General features: G+C 44.5%; 1 protein-coding gene across 2 annotated transcripts in view; it reads right to left on the bottom strand.

The window, feature by feature from the left end:
* catip (ciliogenesis associated TTC17 interacting protein) overlaps positions 1 to 21,000 on the bottom strand; it is a 36,346-nt gene that overhangs the window by 14,782 nt on the left and 564 nt on the right. The window contains exons 2-5 of one of the 2 annotated variants that reach the window (XM_080199575.1): positions 9,165 to 9,257; positions 6,559 to 6,806; positions 4,052 to 4,237; positions 1,494 to 1,549 (exon numbers count right to left, since the gene is read on the bottom strand). In XM_080199575.1, coding sequence (XP_080055701.1) covers positions 1,494 to 1,549; positions 4,052 to 4,237; positions 6,559 to 6,790 — 474 coding nt within the window. In that variant the 5' untranslated portion in view covers positions 6,791 to 6,806; positions 9,165 to 9,257. Of the gene's footprint in view, positions 1 to 1,493; positions 1,550 to 4,051; positions 4,238 to 6,558; positions 6,807 to 9,164; positions 9,954 to 21,000 lie in introns of those variants that run through there. The other variant, XM_080199574.1, reaches the window with a different exon arrangement.

Genomic DNA, 21,000 nt, shown 5'->3' with positions numbered 1-21,000 from the left:
GAGTCAGCACAGACTTGATGGGCTGAATGGCTTCTGCACTTGTCTGGATTCTCTGATTCTTTGGACACTTCTCGCCCAGAAACACCAATGCAAAGGTGAAATACTGTACCGTGCATGTGCAGCTGTGCATTCCCAGCTGAAATAACGTGTAAACAAAATCACTAAATGTAAAAGAAATGCAATATACAATACTGTTAATGTAAAACGTTTAAAAGATTACAGTGCACTCACCTACATAACAGTACCTTTAGATTGACCAGACTCTATATCGTGGCAAAGGTTGGTCAGTGCAGATAGCAGCTGGAATCCTGACTAACCTGCACTGATCAACATCTTCCACTAGATGGAGTCTAGGACATCAGTGTGAAGTCAGCAGTGAGCCTGAGAAGGGGTGGAACCCAGACCAGCAATGAGGGACCCTAAAGGCTCAGGTAGGAATAGAGGAAGGTGAGGGTGGGCAGAGGCAAGGCCGACAGCTGGAGGAAGAGGGGCTGAGGGGTGGCTCAGTGGCACTGCTGCTTCACAGTGCCAGGGACCCAGGTTCTATTCCAGCCTGGGTCACTGTCTGTGTGGAGTCTGCACATTCTCCCCGTGTCTGTGTGGGTTTCCTCTGGGTGCTCCAGTTTCCTCCCACACTGCAAAGATGTACAAGTTAAGCAGACTGGTCATGCTAAATTGCTCTTTGGTGTCCAAAAATGTGTAGGTTAGTTGGATTGGCCATATCAAATTGCTCCTTAGTGTCTAAAAGTAGGTTAGGCAGACTGGCTGTGCTAAATTGCTTCTTAGTGTCCAAGGATCTGTGGGTTAGGGAGATTAGCAGGGTAAATATGTGGGATTATGGAGATAGGGTCAGAGTAAGATGCTCTGTTGGAGATTCAGTGCAGGCTTGATGGGCTAAATGGCCTCCTTCTGCACTGTAGGGATTCTATGATTCTAAGCTAGCAAGAGAAGAAGTTCTGCAGGAAAGGTCATGTGAGCAGGCAGACAGTTTACTCCTATAGAGCAGGGAGTCTGTAACAAACAGTGTTAAACTGAAACTGGGCAATTAAACGGATATATTGACAGTACTCTCTTAATGGCATCATAGTGGAACAATGCTGAGTGAGGAGGTAGTGGTTTTTATCCTTCCTTCTTTCACACTTTCATTAAAATCTGCCTCTTTGACCAGATTTTGGTAACCTGTACTAATATCTCCTCACGAGTGAAGGAGGTTTTGTTACTTTAGAGGTGCTTATCAATTCAAGTTGTTGTTGTTGTTCCTTTCTCCCTTTTTTGCATACCTAGTTCCCCTTAAATGCATCTCTGCCATTTGCCTCAGTTACTCCTTGTGAAACATCTCCACATTTTCACCACTCTCTAGGTGAAGAAATTTCTCCTGAATCCCCTATCGGACTTATTGTGAACACCCTCGCCCCTCCCCGCACAGCCCCCGCCCCAAATTTTTAGTCTCCCGCGCAAGTGTCAAAGCAAAAAGAAGCAAAACAGAGAATTACCTTTATATACTCGTAGTGATTTTGCTCCAAGGTTTCGAGATTTTGTGTGAGGTAAGCTGTGGAATAAAACCAGGTTTTAGAAGACTCCTGAGAAAGGTTAATGTTTAGCGTGGCTTCACACTGAGACCAGAAGCTCAACAGCTCTGTTCACTGAGTTGGAAGAGACCAAATAAATCAGCCATGATTCCAACTCTACATCACCAACCAGAAATTCTAAATTCAGTTACAAAAATACATTTGTGAAATAAAAGTTGCAGTGTCAAATGCCCAGGAAGCTGTTGGATTGTTGTTAAAAGCCCAACAGGCTCACTGATGTTCCTTTCATAGAGTCATGCAACGCAGCAAAGGCTCTTCGGCCCATTGAGTCTGCACTGACAATAGCTACCACTTTCAGGCAGGAAACCTCCCTCCTTATCCAGTCTGGCCCTTTATGTGACTTCAGTCCCACACCCATATGGCTGACGCCTGAATGGCCTGTGACATGGCCCAGTCTCTGGTACTGTAATTCAGCAGGTCCCTGTCTACCAACACAAAGCTTGTGGCTTGTGCTACCAAATAAACCTGTTGGACTTTAATCTGGTGCTGTGAGACTTCTTACTGTGCTTACCCCAGTCCAACGCTGGCATCTCCACATCTTACCACTACCAGCCCGGGACAACCAAGGGATGGGCAATAAATGCTGGCCTGAGAATTAATTTTTAAAAACTGGATGAATCAAATGATTGTCTTGTGTACCCGGTCCTGACAGAAGGTGTTGGGGTAGCGAATTCTTCACCGTTGCCGCATAAAGATAGAATAAATTCACATTTCTGTACTGCCTTTCACAGTCTCAGAAAATCCAAAGATGCTTCACATCCAATAAAGTGCTTTTAATCTGTCGTCACAGTTGTAATGTCAGAAACACAGCAACCAATTTGTGCACAGCAAGCTGCCACTGTGGTCAGATAATCTCTTTTAGTGACTTAGTGGAGGTACAAATGTTGACAGTGTACCACGGAGAGCTCCCCTGCTCTTTTTCTAAACAGTACCTTTAGTTCTTTGCCCTGGCTTAATGTCTCATCCGAAAAATGTCACCTCCGGTAGTGACGTACTCCCTCAGTACTGCACAGGGGTGCCAATTTTGCATTCAAGTTTCTGCAGTTGGACTTAAAGGCACAACTTTGCAACTGATTACTAACATTACCAAACGCACCTTCCCAACTAAATCAACAAAACTTGTTAGCTTTTCAGCATGGGTGCAAAGTTAATTGTGTCAGTTTGCTGTGCATAAATTACAACAGTGACTGCACTTTGAATATAATTCACTTGGTGCAAAGCACTTTTGGCATCCTGAGTTTCTGATTGTTGCTACATATCATAGAATTATAGAATCCCTAGTTTAGAAAGAGGTTATTCAGCCCATCGAGTCTGCATCCTGACTCTCCAAAAGAATGTCCCACCTAGGCCATCCCCCCACCCTATCCCTGTAACCCTGCACGCTTACCATGGCTAATCAACCTAACCTACACATCTTTGAACTGTGGGAGGAAACTGGAGCATCTGGATAAAACCCACGCAGACATGGGGAGAATGTGCAAATTCCACACAGAGAGTGACCCAAGGCCAGAATTGAACTCGGATCCCTGGTGCTGTGAGGTAGCAGTGCTAACCACTGCCACTGTAGTGCCCAAGTCATAAGAACATAAGAACATAAGAAATAGGAGCAGGAGTAGGCCATCTAGCCCTTCGAGCCTGCCCCGCCGTTCAATAAGATCATGGCTGATCTGTTGTGGCTCAGTTCCACTTTCCCGCCCTCTCCCCATAACCCTTAATCCCCTCTCTTATCAAGAACCCATCAACCCGCTTCTTAAAAATATTTAGCGAGGCAGCCTCCACCACTTCAACGGGCAGAGAATTCCAGAGATTCACCACCCTTTGAGTGAAGAAGTTCCTCCTCAACTCCGTTCTAAACCGCCTCCCCTTTATCTTGAGGCTGTGCCCCCTAGTCCTACTGTCTTTCAGCAAGTCTTTTTCCCTTTTGTTATGGGATGAGTCAGACTTATTAAAACCTTGGACTTGTAAGATATGGCTTTGAAAATAGAAGGCTCTGGATTAGTCTTTAGTGCCATAATTTTTGGTCTGAGCTGATCTCAGGCAAAATGACAATAGTTAATACTTGGCAACGCTAAGTCACGGAAAATTATGAACCAGGATTTTTACTCCTTAATGTTATCCAGCGAGCCTTGTTGGCTCAGCTGTAATGCACTATACAATTAAGTCACCTAATGACCCACACTGCTGAAAGGACAATGGTTTTTCAATGCCAACAAAGCCCAACTGAAGGTGGGGAGGGAGGTAATAAGAAGATAGAAAAAAAACTTTCACCGAATTTGGATGTCACTCGGTAGGCCAGCATTTACTGCCTAAATTGCTGTGAGAAGTTGGTGGTGAGCTGCCTTCTTGAACCCACTGCAGTCCATGTGGTATAAAGTACACTCACAGTGCTGTTGGGAGGATAGTTCCAGGATTTGGACCCAGTGACAATGCTTTAAATGCTTGGGGAAGTGGCCATGACCTACCTGAGATGGATGTTCCACATGGGATAGAGTCAATGGAGCCATGGCTGTTGGCGTGAATGCTTAAACACGGTGAAGCTTGATATATGATGGGCTGAACTACGATGGTAAATTCACCAAGCTCCCTTCCTGTATCGGAAATTGTCATCAGGGAGTCCGTGAACTGAAGCTTCGCTAAGTCCTCTGGCACTGAAACACACAATTCATATCTAACATCAGCACTTATTAAAATTGGATACTGCAGTGCTCTTTCACCCCGGACCTGAATTCAATTGTAGCCCCGATTGACGCTACTACAACTCGCCTTTATGTAGGGCCTTTAACATTACTTTTTTAAAAGTCCCAAGCTTGGGACTTTTGGCACAGGGCCACTTAAGGAGATCCAATGGTTTGGAACCAAGAGCTTTGTCAAGCAGGTAGGTTTCAAGGAGCAAAAGCAACAAAATCTACAGATGCTGGAAATCTGAATTAAGAACATAGAGTGCTGCAAATACACAGCAGAATTGGCAGCATCTGTGGAGAGAAAAACGGGCTGGGATTTTATGACCTTGCTCGGACAAGGCTCATAAAATCCTGCCCAAAGCCAACGGAGAACTCCATTCTGCGAGCCTCACCTGCCCCGATTCCAGAACAGGCGTGGCAGTACAATTCCACAGACCAAGTTAACTTTCCAACTTCAATATGACTCATACGTCATATGACTCTGTTTTTCTCTCCACAAATGCTGTCAGAGGTGCCAAATTTAAAAAAATGTCTTAAAAGGAGAAGAATGACAACTGAAATAACATGCTGTTTGATTTGACGATGGAGATCTTATTGTGGCTCATTTAGGTGTAATTGAAGCAACACACATTCATGCACAGAGACCCACATCTGCAAACAGAAGACCATAAGACCATAAGACATTGGAGCAGAATTAGGCCACTCAGCCCATCAAATCTGCTCCGCCATTCAATCATGGCTAATCTTTTTCTCATCCCTATTCTCCTGCCTTTTCCCTGATCCCTTAATTAATCAAAAACCTATCTATCTCCATCTTAAAGGCACTCAGTGACCTGGCCTCCACAGCCTTCTGCAGCAAAGAGTTCCACAGATTCACCACTCTCTGGTTCTAGTTTGTCCTACTAGCGGAAACATCCTCTCCATGTCCACTCTATCCAGGTCTTGCAGTATAAGTTTCAATAAGATCCCCTCTCATTCTTCTAAACTCCAACGAGTAAGACCCAGAGTCCTCAACCGTTCCTCATATGACAAGCTCTTCATCCCAGGGATCATTCTTGTGAACCTTCTCTGGATCTTTTCAATTAGATATCGGGCCCCAAATGGGATCTGACCAGAGCCTTATACAACCTCAGAAGTACATCCCTGCTCTCGTATTTCAGCTTTCACAACATGAATGCGAACATTGCATTTGCCTTCCTAATTGCCAACTGAACCTGCACGTTAACCTTAAGAGAATCTTGAACAAAGACTCCCAAGTCTCTTTGCGTTTCTAATTTCCTAACTATTTCCCCATTTAGAAAATAGTCTACGCCTCTGTTCCACCTTTCAAAGTGCATAACCTCACACTTTTCCACATTGTATTCCATCTGCCATTTCTTTGCCCACTCTCCTAACCTATCCAAGTCCTTCTGCAGCTCTCCTGCTTCCTCAATACTACCTGTCCCTCTATATATCTTTGTATCACCTGCAAACTTAGCAACAGTGCATTCAGTCCCTTCTTCCAAATCATTAAGGTATACTGTGAAAAAATATGGTTCCAGCACTGACCCCTGAGGCACACCACTAGTCACTGGCTGCCATCCTGAAAAAGACCCCTTTATCCCCACTCTCTGTCTTCTGCCAGTCAGCCAATCCTCTATCCATGCCAGGATCTCACCCATAACACCATGGCTCTTAACTTATTTAACAGTCTTCTATGCTGCACCTTCTCAAAGGCCGTCTGGAAATCTCAATAAATCACATCCACTGGTTCTCCTTTATCTAACTTCCTTATTACCTCCTCAAAGAACTCTAACAGATTTGTCAGACATGACCTCCCTTGATGAAACCATGCTGACTCAGTTCTTACTTATCATCACTTCCAAGGATTCCACAATCTCATCTTTAATAATGGACTCATCTTTAAAGACGGATATGTTCAAGCCTTGCACCTTTTTACAATTACCCAGGAATTTGGGTAGCCCATAGTTCCTTGTTGCTTTCTCCATGGCAACACCTCAGCCAATCAGAGTTGACTTGCCAACCAAACAGCACCCTTTTCTCCTGTGGTATAAATTGTGAGTGTTAGAAACTTGGTATTCTTGCATTTGTCCTGATGAATGCTGGAGTAAAAGCTTTGGTGAAATGTCTCTCTTTTCAGCAGTATTCATGTTCTGTACTACCAAGTAACCGTTGGTATACTTATAGCTGTTTGTTGTCGCACAGAGGAAGGGACACACTAGATAATGCCATGAGAACAATCCTGGTTGAAACAGTGCTAGCTTCAGTTCCAGAAGCTGGACACTTACGGATTGAATTCAGGAATTGTTTGGCCTCAAGACTGGCTGTAGGCAAAGGTTCTACTGTTGGCTGTTCTGCAGATGGTGCCTGATCTTCAAGCTGATTCAAAGATTCCTGCCGAGACAGCTCTCTCTCAGAGAGATTCGGATTTGGGGATTCAAGCTTCTCCACAGATGTCGAATCTTCAGGTGATAGTGACGTCCCTGAGTATGCTATCAAATCTGAAATGTCCATCGACATTCTGCAAGCTGCCTCCCTACAAGACAAAAGGAAATGTTCAGGAGAATTAAGGGACCCATTTGGTTCATATAGCTTAAAATAAATAATTAAATCATGCTCTATTCACGAGAGAAACATCTTTCACCCACTTCTCCCAAATGGTTTCCCTCACTCTTCCCACTCCCTCTCCCTCTGCAAACTGGGCTCTGTATCTACAGGAACTCACGGTCGCACAATCATGAAGCAGATATCCAAAGAAAGATGTTTCACAAAAACTGATATTTTCAATTCAGCAGGCGAGATCTCAAAAGAAAAAGGACTGATCTCAAGAATGGCCAGAACTTTGCACTCGATTTTTAATTTATTCTTAGTGTGAAGATGCTGTGCCTTTAAGAAATGTATTTTAATCATGGTCCTTTGCAGGATGTTTCTAGCAGGCCTTGGAAGTTGTCGGCACTGAAATGTCAATAACCAGTGTCCTCTAATTGTTGCTGAAGCAATATAGTGGACATCATGCTGACTTTAATCTGAGCGAATGCAGTATCCTGGGGTTTTATGGTCCTTTAGGGATTGTTGAGTGGTGCTTGATTTTAGATTGATTGACGGTTTATGTCATGTGGTTAAAGACAGCTATGCTTCTGCAAAATCTCGTTTTAGTTTCATTTTCTCATTTGCCGTTAGGAGCTGGTAGAAGCAGGCAGTGTCTCTGTCTCTCTCTCTCTCTCTTTCTATCACTCTCTCTCTCTCTCTCCAGAGACTTTTCGGAAAGTTCCAGGACTGGGAAGCCTCAGAGATTTAATCCAACATTCAAAGGACCGAAACACAGCAAGTGTTAAAAAGCTGAAGGCTCTGCATCACTTGAACATTCTTGCTTTTTGTGCCAAGACTAAAAAAGGGTGTATGTCTATGTGATGGTGTTTGATTTGGAACAACATAGATAGGTAGCTGTTAGAGGAGTTGGTATACTGTGTTGTGTTTGAATCCTATAATTAATAAAAATTATGCTAATTATTTTTATTATATTTAAGTTGTGTTCTTAAATAAAATCTGTTTGATAAAAGCTCCTTAATAGGTCACTTGAATTATATCTGTGTGACCTACGTGCAATTTGGGATGAGTATTATGGAATTGCTTACGAGTAACTTCATTGGCTGTGACTGAACATAGTTATTGGTTTCCGATGATATCATTGGCTGACTGCCAGACAGCTTTCTGGAAGATTGGGAAAGTTTAGGGATGTGGCGGTGGCAGTGGCTTTGTCTCCAGCGATGTGTGCCCTGAAGAACATCTTCAGAGGAGACAACCCACAAGGAGGAATCCACCTAGGGAATGGACCTGGCCACTTTGCTCAAAACTGGGGTAGTATTTGTTTTCAGTTAGAAGTTTTCACTTACAGTTAATGTTAAGAGTTGAAGTGTAAGAGTTAAAATGTTGCAACTGTTGTAAGTTTAAGAGTTTGGTACCTAAGCAAAAGTTTATTTAAGTGAATTTGTGTCGACTCCTTTGGTTTGTTATACTAAACTAAATACCTGGAACGTAGTTTAAGTTTACAGTCAGAAAACAGAGACATAGCCTGATAGTTAGAGCCAGACCAGTTAGGAGTGATGTCAGGAAGCATGTCTTCATACAAAGTGTGGCGGAAATCTGGAACTCTCTCCTCACAAAAAACTGTTCAGGCTGGGATCAATTGAAGATTTCAAAACTGACAGATTTGTATTAGGTAAGGGTATAAAGAGATTTGGAACCAAGGTGAGTAGATGGAGTAAAAATACAGACCAGCCATGGAGGGGCTGAATGACAACCTCCTGTTCCTATATACATAAGCATTTTTCCTCATTCTGAGGATGGTTGCTGGGGTAGTGCTGTACGGGTACCGGCAATCTCAGTCACTTTGTCCTACTTCCTGTTCATTAAACAAACAATGCGTGTGGAACCATGATAGAAACACAGAAACTAGAGGCAGGGGCGGACCATTTGATAATCAGACCATGGCTGATTATCAAATTCAATATCCTGATCTCCTCCTTCCCCCACCCCAAATCCCTTAATCCCTTTAGCCCCAAGAGTTAATATAATTTCTTCTTGAAATCAGACAATGTTTTGGCCTCAACTACTTTCTATGGCAGTGAATTCCACAAATTCATCACAGATGATAAAAGACTATCTTTATCCATAGTCTGTGCATGTAGCTTCCAGCAGCAAATAAAAGACTTATGCTCATAGAATCATTGGAACGTACAATATAAAATGAGACCATCATGCATGTGCCAGTTCTTTGAAGGAGCTATCCAAGTAGTCCCACTCTCCTCTTTCCCCTCAGCCTTGCAAACTTTCCCCATTTAAATATTAATCCAAATCCCCCTCTGAAAGTGTTTTGATCCCAGACCAGACTCACCAATTTTTGTTACGATTCCAGAGGAGACCCCAATCTTGTTATGATCTCAGTCCCATAAAATCTGTTACAGTCCTGGATGAGGCTCCCAAAACTCTGTTCCAATCCAGTTAGGGACCAATAAATTTTGTTGTTAAAATAGACAAAATTTGAAATCAATGTTAGTTAGGTAGAGAATAAAGCCACAATATTCCATGGTTTTAAACAAACAGAAGAAATTTTACTGTGGAAGAGTCACCAAAGCAAACAGCCAACATTATTTATTTTATACTCTAACATACAGAATTAAAATGAGGTAAACCGGAATTGAAAGGCAAACAGTGATTGAATACACCACAGGCCGCACGTTAAATGGCAGACACCAACAAGGCACATCCCCAAATACTTTCAGTAACCCGCCCAGACATCAGTTTTCACTGTGAGTCACAAAAATTCTTTGAAGTGTCTAGGCCATAAGTTTTGTTATGATCCCAGCTGATGTTACCACTGGGCAATCAGATCCCAGAGTGGAACCTTGGCTCGATAGATTGTAACTTTTATTTCTTGTTCAAAGATGTGGATTAGGGTGGGGGATCAGCTGAGTCAGGTCAGGCCTGAAGAATGATCTGAGATTGTGGGGGGGATGGTTTACACAGGGCAGAAATGCTTGGAGAGAGGGTCCAGAGTGTTGGGGAATACCATGGCAGATGTAGTAACTGGGGCAGTAGGGAATTCAGTGGGAGGGTTTGGGCATGTCCTCTGGGGTCAGGCTGGGTGTTTATAATAATTATCCAGAAGCATCTATCAGGAGAAAAACAGTTACTGTTTTGAATCATTTGACTCTTTATCAGATCTGAATGTTAGAGCAAAAGAAACAGTAACAAAAAGTTTCTCCTTGTTGTTGCAGTTCCTTTTGCACTAACATTGTCCCACCTTTCATTTCCAATGAAGGGTCCAGATTTGAAACGTTAACTGTGTTTCCCTCCTGATAGATGCTGGCAAAATATACTGAGTTTTTCTGGCTTCCTCTGTAAAATGTATCAAGCCTTGGTACATTCCATACCCTAACCGTTACAGTCTCCAGCCAACCATGAGTCATTCCCCATACATGGAAAATTACAAAACAAGCACCATAAAACTCAAAAAGATATTAATTTCCCATACAAAAGTTATTATTGAATCTGTTTCCGCTGCCTTTTCAGATAGGGCATTCCCAGATCATCACAGTGCTCATAAGGGCAGCACGATGGCACAGTGGGTTAACACTGCTGCCTCACAACTCCAAGGACCTGGGTTCGGTTCCCAGCTTGGGTCACTGTCTGTGTGGAGTTTGCACATTCTCCCTGTGTCTGCTTGGGTTTCCTCCGGGTGCTCCAGTTTCCACCTACACTCCAAAGATGTGCGGGTTAGATGAATTGGCCATGCTAAATTGCCCCTAGTGTCCAAGGATGTGTAGGTTAGAAGGATTAGCAGGGTAAATATGTGGAGTTACGGTGATAAGGCTTAAGTGGAATTGTTGTTATGCAGACTCGATGGGCCAATGGCCTCCTTCTGCAAAGAACAAGGAAAATTACAGCACAGGAACAGGCCCTTCAGCCTTCCAAGCCTGCACCAACTATGCTGTCCAACTGAACTAAAACCCCCTACCCTTCCAGGACTGTTGCCCTCTATTCCCATTCTGTTCATGCATTTGTCAAGACACCCATTAAAAGTCACTATCGTATCTGCTCCACTAACTTCCCCAGCGAGTTCCAGGCACCCACCACCCTCTGTGCAAAAAACTTGTCTCGTACATCTCCTCTAAACCTTGCCTCTCGCATCTATGTCCCCTAGTAGTTGACTTTTCCACCTGGGAAAAAGCTTCTGACTACCTACTCTGTCCATGTCCCTCATAATCTTGTAGACTTCTATCAGGTCTCTCCTCAACCTTTGTTGTTTCAGTGAGAACAAACCAAGCTTCTCTAACCTCTCCTAATAGCAAATGCCCTCCATACTAGTCAACATCCTGGTAAATCTTTTCTGAACTGTCTCCAAAGCCTCCACATCCTTCTGGTAGTGTGGTGACCAGAATTGAACACTATATTCCAAGTGCAGCCTAACTAAGATTTCTGGGATGGTGTTGGGACCCTTGTTCTTCCTGAGAAATATTAATGACCTTAACTGTGGAGTACAGGACATGATTTCAAAATTTGTGGATAATACAAAAATTGGAAGCATTGTCAACTATGGTGGGGATTGTCTTCAAGTTCAAAAAAACGTAGATATGTTGGTGGATTGGGCAGGCAAGTAGCAGATGAGGCTCAATGCAGAGAAGTGCATGGTGATTCATTTTGGCATGACGAAAATGGAGAAACTCTATAGAATAAAGGGAGAAACTCTAGAAGAGGTGCAGAAACAAAGGGACCTTGGTGCATATATACATAATTCATTGAAGGTGGCAGATAATGTTGAGAGAGCAGTTAATAAAGTGTATAGTATTAGTATTAATCAACTGTATTAATGACCCATTGAGAATAAGAGTAAGGAGGTCACATTGAACTTGTGTAAGATAATGGTTATACCTCATCTGGAATACGGCATCCAGTTATTGGTGTCATACATGAGGAAGAGTGTGAAAGCATTGGAGAGAGTATAGAGGAGATTCACAAGAATTATTCTGGGATAAAGCACTGTAGCTATGAGGATAGTTTGGAGAGATTGGGGCTGTTTTCCTTGAAGAAAAGTAGGCTGGGAGAAGATTTGATCAAGGTATTCAAGATTCTGAGGGGTATGGACAGGGTAAATTGTGCAAAACTGATTCCTTTTAAGAGTATATCAGGAACTGGATGGATTCAGAATAATGAACAAAAGGAGTAGAAGTGATATGAGAAAATGTTTTTTCACCCAGAGGGTGGTTGGAATCCGGAATAAACTTCCTGGGAGGTGGAGTCTAGAATGAGTTTCCTGAGAGGGTGATGGAGCAGGATCAATCAAGGTATTCAAGAGAGAATTGGATTGCTATTAGAAAAAAAATGTACAAGGTAATGGGGCTGGGGCAGAGAAGTGGGACTAGATAGAATGTACATTCAGCGAGCCAGCGTAGACTCGATGGGCCGAAGAGTCTCCTTCTGCATTGTGAAGATTCTGCAATTATTAGTCCAGGTCATTATATTACTAGCCCAGTAACATAACTACCTTGCTAACTATCATAAAGGTACAATACAATCTAAATTAATGCCTTTTTTTCAAGAGAGTGAGAAGTGCAATACCTTCTGCATGTTATGCACTGCTGGCAATCCAACAATAAAATTTATGCCTTCAATATGCTCCCTGCCACACAACAACCCGTAAAACTGAAGAATTAAGGGTGAGAGAGCAAGTGTACTGCAACAGTTGTAAACAGCAGATGTGGCCTCGAGCTGTAATTACAATTGTTTCTGCACTCTCAGTGAGTGGGTGAGACACCTAGGCTACACAAGTACAGTAATTACTACAGCAGAAATAATTGTTTCAGATAGAGACATGCCTCAGAATCAGTGGCTGTTCTCCTGGTGTGTTCCTCTGAATATAAATTAAGCTGCAATGTCATTTTAACCTTTATTCTGCTACTAACACCTGCTCTGGATGAAAACTTTCAACTTCAGAGTTATCATTTCTACTTATTCCATCATGGGCCCAATTCTCCTAAAATAATTCTAAGTGCTGAATTTGTGGGAAAGAACATAAGAACATAAGAAATAGGAGCAGGAGTAGGCCATCTAGCCCTTCGAGCCTGCCCCGCCATTCAATAAGATCATGGCTGATCTGTCGTGGCTCAGTTCCACTTTCCCGCCCTCTCCCCATAACCCTTAATCCCCTCTCTTATCAAGAACCCATCAACCCGCTTCTTAAAAATATTTAGCGAGGCAGCCTCCACCACTTCAACGGGCAGAGAATTCCAGAGATTCACCACCCTTTGAGTGAAGAAGTTCCTCCTCAACTCCGTTCTAAACCGCCTCCCCCTTATCTTGAGGCTGTGCCCCCTAGTCCTACTGTCTTTTTTGAGCGGGAAGAGTCTCTCCACCTCTATCCTATCCATCCCATTCATCATCTTATACGTCTCAATGAGATCTCCCCTCATTCTTCTAAACTCTAACGAGTACAAGCCTAGTTTATTCAGCCTCTCCTCATAGCTCAACCCCCTCAACTCCGGTATCAGCCTAGTAAACCTCCTCTGCACTCCCTCCAAGGCCAAAATATCCTTGCGCAGGTGCGGCGCCCAAAACTGCACACAGTACTCCAGCTGCGGCCTCACCAATGCCCTATACAGCTGCAGCAAGACCTCCCTACTTTTATATTCAATCCCCCTCGCTATGAAGGCCAGCATCCCATTCGCCTTCCTGACCACCTGCAAGCTGGGTTTTTGCGACTCATGCACAAGGACCCCGAGGTCCCTCTGCACCGTCGCCTGCTGCAGTTTTTCGCCCCTTAAGTAATAGTCCTTCCTACCATTCTTCCTACCAAAGTGGACCACCTCACACTTGGCAACATTAAATACCATTTGCCATTTCCTGGCCCATTCGCCCAGCCTATCTAGATCCTTCTGCAGACTCTCCACACCCTCCGCACAATTTGCCTTTCCCCCAATCTTGGTGTCATCAGCAAATTTCGACACCCTACACTTGGTTCCCTCCTCCAGATCATCTATATAAATGGTAAATAGCTGAGGCCCCAGCACCGACCCCTGGGGCACCCCACTGGTGTAATTCACGGCTGTTTTTTCAGTGGGAGTTCAGGCTCGAATCTCCCACACGCTCTACAATGCAGTGGTCACAGTTGTGAATATCATTAAAAGTTCGGGGGGGTGGGGGGCGGATTCTGATCACGCCAGAGTTTGATAGCTCCAGAACTCTGCACAGTGACTCTGATCTGTCAACCTCCCGTTTGCTGGACAGCTCGATCACTGGCCAATCCGGGACGCTCTCAGTGCTGTCCCTCCAACCACCTCTGATCCCAGATCCCACGACAATTCCCAGGCCAGGCCTAACTCCCCCCCTCGCCATCCCGGAGTGCCTTGATCTCCAGCATCACCCCCCCCCCCCCCCCCCAATATTTCTCAACAACATAAAACCCATCACATTTCTACCTCTCTCCAGTTCTGAAGAAGTCATATTGGATTCAGTATGAGGTCATCACTCCTCAAGCCTAGTCCACCATTCAGTAAGTTTGTGGTTTTTTAAAAATTCATTCCTAGATGTGGACATTACTGATTAAGCCTGCATTTGTTGCCCATTCTTCATTGCCCTTGAGAAGGTGATAGTGAGTTGACTTCTTGAACTGCTGCAGTCCATGTGGACTAGGTACACCCACAGCACTGTTAGGGAGAGTTCTCAGACTTTGGCCCAGTGGCTGTGAAGGAATGGCAATGCATTTCTGAGTCAGGATGGTGAGTGACTCGAAGGGGACCTTGCAGATTGTGGTGTTCCCCTAGGTCTACAGTCTTGTCTGTCTAAGTGCTGGAGATCATGAGTGTGAAATGTGCTGCTGAAGAAGCCTTGGTGAGTTCTTGCAGTGCACCTTGTAGATGGTATACACTGCTGCGCCAGGGGTCGAGGGAATGAATGTTTGTGTCCAAATAAAGTCCTATATAACCTATGTGGACTCACACCCATGGCTGATCTGGGTGTTTCTAGAGGCTGATTCCTCTGTTATTGCCCTCATTTTTTGTCCTCCATAAGATGCAATCCCTGGGTGTCCACGCGGTAGCCGAGGAAAACAACTTTGCTGGCCTGGAAAGTACATTTTTCCCTTCTTAGGCGAAATCCCACCTCCTGAAATTTTCTCAATTCTTCTTCTAGATTAGTCAAATGTTCCTCTTCGGTTGCATCAGGAATCAATACATCATCAAATATACAATGACAAGTGGAAAGCCCTGTCGTAAACTCGCCATGATTCTTTCAAAAGGCACAAGCTGATAAAGACACTGAAAGACAAGCGTGTATAATCTGTTATGGCTGTTAATAGTCACACAGCCTTTGAAAACATCATCCAACTCCAATTGTTGACAGGCATGGCTCATAGCTAATTTCATATATGACTGTTCTCCAGCAGTTTTGCACACAAATCCTCTATTTTTGAGAGTATTTATTCAGCTTTGCCGCCTGGTTTAATGACAATTTTTGGTCTCCACAGATGGGGACTGTTTTATCTGATTTTTACCATGGGCACTATCGGTGCTGCCCATTCTGCAGACTGGACCAGCAGTATAAAATCAGTTCTTCCAGTCTTTTTAGTTTGGTTTCAGATTTCTCCAGCAGAATGTCAGGCACAGGCCAAGACCTGAAAAAGTTTGGAGTGTTTTCCGGGTCTATGTGAATTTCTGCCTTCCAGCCTTTAATCTTTACAGGTTCATCTTGAAAAACATCCTGGTACTTTTGGATTACTTCATGCAGCTCTCCTTCCTTTATTCGGAAAATATCCAACCAATTGAGTTTAATTTCTTGGAACCATTTGTGGCCCATTTGTTATAGTCCTTGTGCAGACACCACTATCAATGGAGGTTGGGCAGATTGCTGCCAATAACTCACAGGGGTTTCGGTTGGAAATGTAATCTTAATAGCAGGCCCCCTCCAGCCCCACCCCCTCCTCCCTGCTCCCCCCACCACCCCTCCCCATGTATGTTGCCAGTCTTGTTGCAGTGTTCTTTAATTTCAGAGGCTGGACCCCTTCTCGCTGATATCCGTAGGTCTGATCCCCTACTACATGGTGGCAGAGGTTCCCGGGTTGACTTTCATTCTCAGTGGTCTACGATTGGCTAATAGTACCACGCTGATGGGGGCTACCTTCTACACTACTGTCATATTGCCTGCTTTTACAGTAATGATAGGACATTCCTGTCACTTGCAAGAAAATTTTCCACAATATGTACTGGTGCCAAGCTGTTCACTCTGCTGCGATTAGGCAGGCTCTGCTTACTCTTGCATCTGTGCCTCTTGTGGCACATGAAGCACTCGCGAATTTGCACAATGTGGATTTCCACATGATTTCCCCCACACTGTCGAAACCTAGACTGTTGATTCATTCTCATGAATCTTCTAACATTACCAGTTTCTGTATTTTTTCTCGGTTTAAACTGACATCTCTTTTGGTGTCACTGCTGCCTGCAGCTTCCCACCCTAACTGGTGGACGACACTATTCTGTGCACTTTGAAGTTCCTGGGCAGCCTTCTCAGTGCTCTCCATCACGAACGCTATATCCAGCACCTTTTAAAACATAATCTCAGCTTCTGCCAGCAACTTCTTCTGTATAGCTTCAACATTTACTCCACAGACCAACTGATCTCTCAGCATGTCATTTAGTGTTGTTCCAAAATCACAATGCCCTGCAATCTGAGCCTTGCTATGTATGTTGTGATGGTCTTCCCTGGGGCTCTCCCTGTGGAATTGAATTTAAATTAGTTGCAAGATCACAAAGAGCTTTGGATGGTAGTGCCCCTTTACCAAATCCACAATTTCTGCATTGGGCACATTTGGGGATATTAGACTACAGATCAACTTATAGGTTTGGGTCCCATGCACACTTAATAACATCACCTTCTTCTTTCCCTCATCTTCTATTCTGTTTGCTTTGAAGAAATATTTTAATCACTCAACACACTGTACCCACTCTTACTCAGAGGGTAGTAAGGGCGTGGAATGCCCTGCCTGCAGCAGTAGTGGACTCGCCAACTTTAAGGGCATTCAAATGGTCATTGGATAGACATATGGATAATATTGGAATAGTTTAGGTTAGAGGGTCATTAGATTGGTTCCACTGATCGGCGCAACATCGAGGGCCGAAGGGCCTGTACTGCGCTGTAATGTTCTACGGACATGTTGAAGTGATTCAATCTACCAAATATAGGCATCCTTGCAGCTCAGTTCTACTTTGCAAGCTTGATTTCAACTGGATCAGGTTCTGTGCTGATGATCTTGTAATTGCACGTGCTAATTTGTACCTTGTTGTCAAATGTAACAACTTGGCTCCATCAGTTCAGAACAAACTATAAATGCTTATTCATGACAAAACCTATTTACAGAGTGATGCAGATTCAATGCTTCCAGACATGACCCCAGGATCTAACTGCTGGGACAAGCCCAGACAAGTTGGAGTGAAGCACCAGCTCGGTACCAAATTATCCCTCAGTATACCCGAACAGGTACCAAAGTGTGGCAACTAGGGCATTTTCACAGTAACTTAATTGCACTGTACATGTAAGCCTACTTGTGATTAATAAATAAAGATCATGTGACCCTTTCAGTAGACGACCTCTTAAAGAAGCCACACATCACACCCTTGAAGGCATATGGTGACTAGTGGAGTGCCCCGGGGATCTGTGCTGGGGCCTCAGCTATTTACCATTTATATAGATGATCTGGAGGAGGGAACCGAGTGTAGGGTGTCGAAATTTGCTGATGACACCAAGATTGGTGGAAAGGCAAATTGTGCGGAGGGTGTGGAGAGTCTACAGAAGGATCTAGATAGGCTGGACGAATGGGCCAGGAAATGGCAAATGGAATTTAATGTTGGCAAGTGCGAGGTGGTCCACTTTGGTAGGAATAATGGTAGGAAGGATTATTACTTGCGTGGAGAAAAACTGCAGCAGGCGATGGTGCAGAGGGACCTCGGGGTCCTTGTGCATGAGTCGCAAAAACCCAGCTTGCAGGTGCTGCAGGTGGTCAGGAAGGCGAATGGGATGCTGGCCTTCATCGCGAGGGGGATTGAATATAAAAGTAGGGAGGTCTTGCTGCGGCTGTATAGGGCATTGGTGAGGTCACAGCTGGAGTACTGTGTGCGGTTTTGGGCGCCGTACTTACGCAAGGATATTTTGGCCTTGGAGGGAGTGCAGAGGAGGTTTACTAGGATGATGCCGGAGTTGAGGGGGTTGAGCTATGAGGAGAGGCTGAATAAACTAGGCTTGTACTCGTTAGAGTTTAGAAGAATGAGGGGAGATCTCATTGAGACGTATAAGATGATGAATGGGATGGATAGGATAGAGGTGGAGAGACTCTTCCCGCTCAGAAAGGATAGTAGGACAAGGGGGCACAGCCTCAAGATAAAGGGGGGGGGGCGGTTTAGAACGGAGTTGAGGAGGAACTTCTTCACTCAAAGGGTGGTGAATCTCTGGAATTCTCTGCCCGTTGAAGTGGTGGAGGCTACCTCGCTAAATATTTTTAAGACGCGGGTTGATGGGTTTTTGATAAGAGAGGGGATTAAGGGTTATGGGGAGAGGGCGGGAATGTGGAACTGAGCCACGACAGATCAGCCATGATTATATTGAATGGCGGGGCAGGCTCGAAGGGCTAGATGGCCTACTCCTGCTCCTATTTCTTATGTTCTTATGTTCATATTACAACAGTTTTATTCACTGTTACTGGATCAAAATCCTGGAAGCCCCTTCCTAAAAGAACTGTGGGTGTATTACTTCTCATGGACTGCAGCAGTTCAAGAAGATGGCTGACACCTATGTCTGAAGGACAATGGTTCCTCTGTTTCCTATCAGGAGATTTGTAAAGTTTGTTTATTTGTCGCAAGTAAGGCTTATATTAACACTGCAATGAAGTTACTGTGAAATTTCAATGACTTTGTCTACACTTGCTGCTGCCTCGCCAAAGCAGCCAGCATAATTAAGGACGGCATGCGCCTCAGACATTCTCAAAACCACCTTCTTCTGTCAAGAAAAAGATACAAAAGTCTGAGATCACGTACCAACCGACTCAAGAACAGCTTCTTCCCTGCTGCTGTCAGACTTTTGAATGGACTTTCCTTGCATTAAGTTGATCTTTCTCTACAGCCTAACAATAACACTACATTCTGCACTCTCTCGTTTCCTTTTCTATGAATAGTATGTTTTGTCTGTATAGCGCGCAGGAAACAATACTTTTCAGTGTGTTAACACATGTGACAAGAATAAATCAAATGTTCCCCTAGTCACCACAGTCCAGGTCAATGAACCTAACCAGCATATCTTTCAGACTTGTGGGAGGAAACCAGAACACCCAGAGGAAAAAGAAGGGTGCCAGGCAAAAGGCAGGGAATTATAGGCCGGTTACTTTAACGTTTGTTGTAGGTAAAATGTTAGAATCCGTCATCAAGGAGGAAATAGCGAGGCATCTTGAGGGGAATTGCTTGATAGAGCAGACGCAGCACGGTTTCGTTAAGGGGAAGTCGTGTCTGACAAATTTACTGGAGTTTATGAGGATGTGTCTAGGGCGGTGGATAGAGGAGAGCCGGTGGATGTGGTCTTTCTTGATTTTCAGAAGGCGTTTGACAAGGTACCTCACAAGAGGTTATTGCAGAAGGTCAGGGGACATGGAGTTGGGGGTAGGGTGTTAGCGTGGATAGAGGATTGGTTGTCAAATAGGCAGAGAGTGGGGGTCAATGGGTGCTATTCGGATTGGCGGTTTGTGACTAGTGGAGAGCCCCAGGGGTCGGTGCTGGGGCCTCAGCTATTTACCATTTATATAGATGATCTGGAGGAGGGAACCGAGTGTAGGGTGTCGAAATTTGCTGATGACACCAAGATTGGTGGAAAGGCAAATTGTGCGGAGGGTGTGGAGAGTCTACAGAAGGATCTAGATAGGCTGGACGTATGGGCCAGGAAATGGCAAATGGAATTTAATGTTGGCAAGTGCGAGCTGGTCCACTTTGGTAGGAATAATGGTAGGAAGGATTATTACTTACGTGGTGAAAAACTGCAGCAGGCGACGGTGCAGAGGGACCTCGGGGTCCTTGTGCATGAGTCGCAAAAACCCAGCCTGCAGGTGCAGCAGGTGGTCAGGAAGGCTAATGGGATGCTGGCCTTCATAGCGAGGGGGATTGAATATAAAAGTAGGGAGGTCTTGCTGCAGCTGTAGAGGGCATTGGTGAGGCCGCAGCTGGAGTACTGTGTGCAGTTTTGGGCGCCGTACTTACGCAAGGATATTTTGGCCTTGGAGGGAGTGCAGAGGAGGTTTACTAGGCTGATACCGGAGTTGAGGGGGTTGAGCTATGAGGAGAGGCTGAATAAACTAGGCTTGTACTCGTTGGAGTTTAGAAGAATGAGGGGAGATCTCATTGAGACGTATAAGATGATGAATGGGATGGATAGGATAGAGGTGGAGAGACTCTTCCCGCTCAAAAAAGACAGTAGGACTAGGGGGCACAGCCTCAAGATAAAGGGGGGGGTGCGGTTTAGAACGGAGTTGAGGAAGAACTTCTTCACTCAAAGGGTGGTGAATCTCTGGAATTCTCTGCCCGTTGAAGTGGTGGAGGCTACCTCACTAAATATTTTTAAGACGCGGGTTGATGGGTTTTTGATAAGCGAGGGGATTAAGGGTTATGGGGAGAGGGCGGGAATGTGGAACTGAGCCACGACAGATCAGCCATGATCTTATTGAATGGCGGGGCAGGCTTGAAGGGCTAGATGGCCTACTCCTGCTCCTATTTCTTATGTTCTTATGAAACCCATGCAGACATGGCAAGAATGTGCAAACTCTACACAGACAGTGTAGAGTCCCAAGCTGGGAATCGAACCTGGGTCCCTGGAGCTGTGAAGCAGCAGTGCTAACCACTATGCCACCAACTGCTGTTATGGTATGTCTGTCTTACACCATCCTCATGGGAATTAGGGGTGGGTAATAAATATATCCCATGAAACAATAAAACAGAAGAGGACTGGCCATTTCAGGTAAGGTGAAGGCAGGAAGACAGCACAGATGGTACCAGACCCCAGGGGTGACTGTCACTCGGATAGCTAGAGGAAGGGTTGGGTAATGGGTTGACTGGCGTCTTCAGCTGATGGGCAAGGGAACATCACCATCTCACTATGAATTTGCATTGCCAAAGACCAACTGTTGACCCCTTTGATGGACAGCCAATGGA

Source organism: Carcharhinus amblyrhynchos, chromosome 11 (genome assembly GCF_965287045.1).
Source record: "Carcharhinus amblyrhynchos chromosome 11, sCarAmb.v2.hapA, whole genome shotgun sequence".
NCBI classification, from domain to species: domain Eukaryota; kingdom Metazoa; phylum Chordata; class Chondrichthyes; order Carcharhiniformes; family Carcharhinidae; genus Carcharhinus; species Carcharhinus amblyrhynchos.
This window is presented reverse-complemented; position numbering and strand designations above follow the sequence as displayed.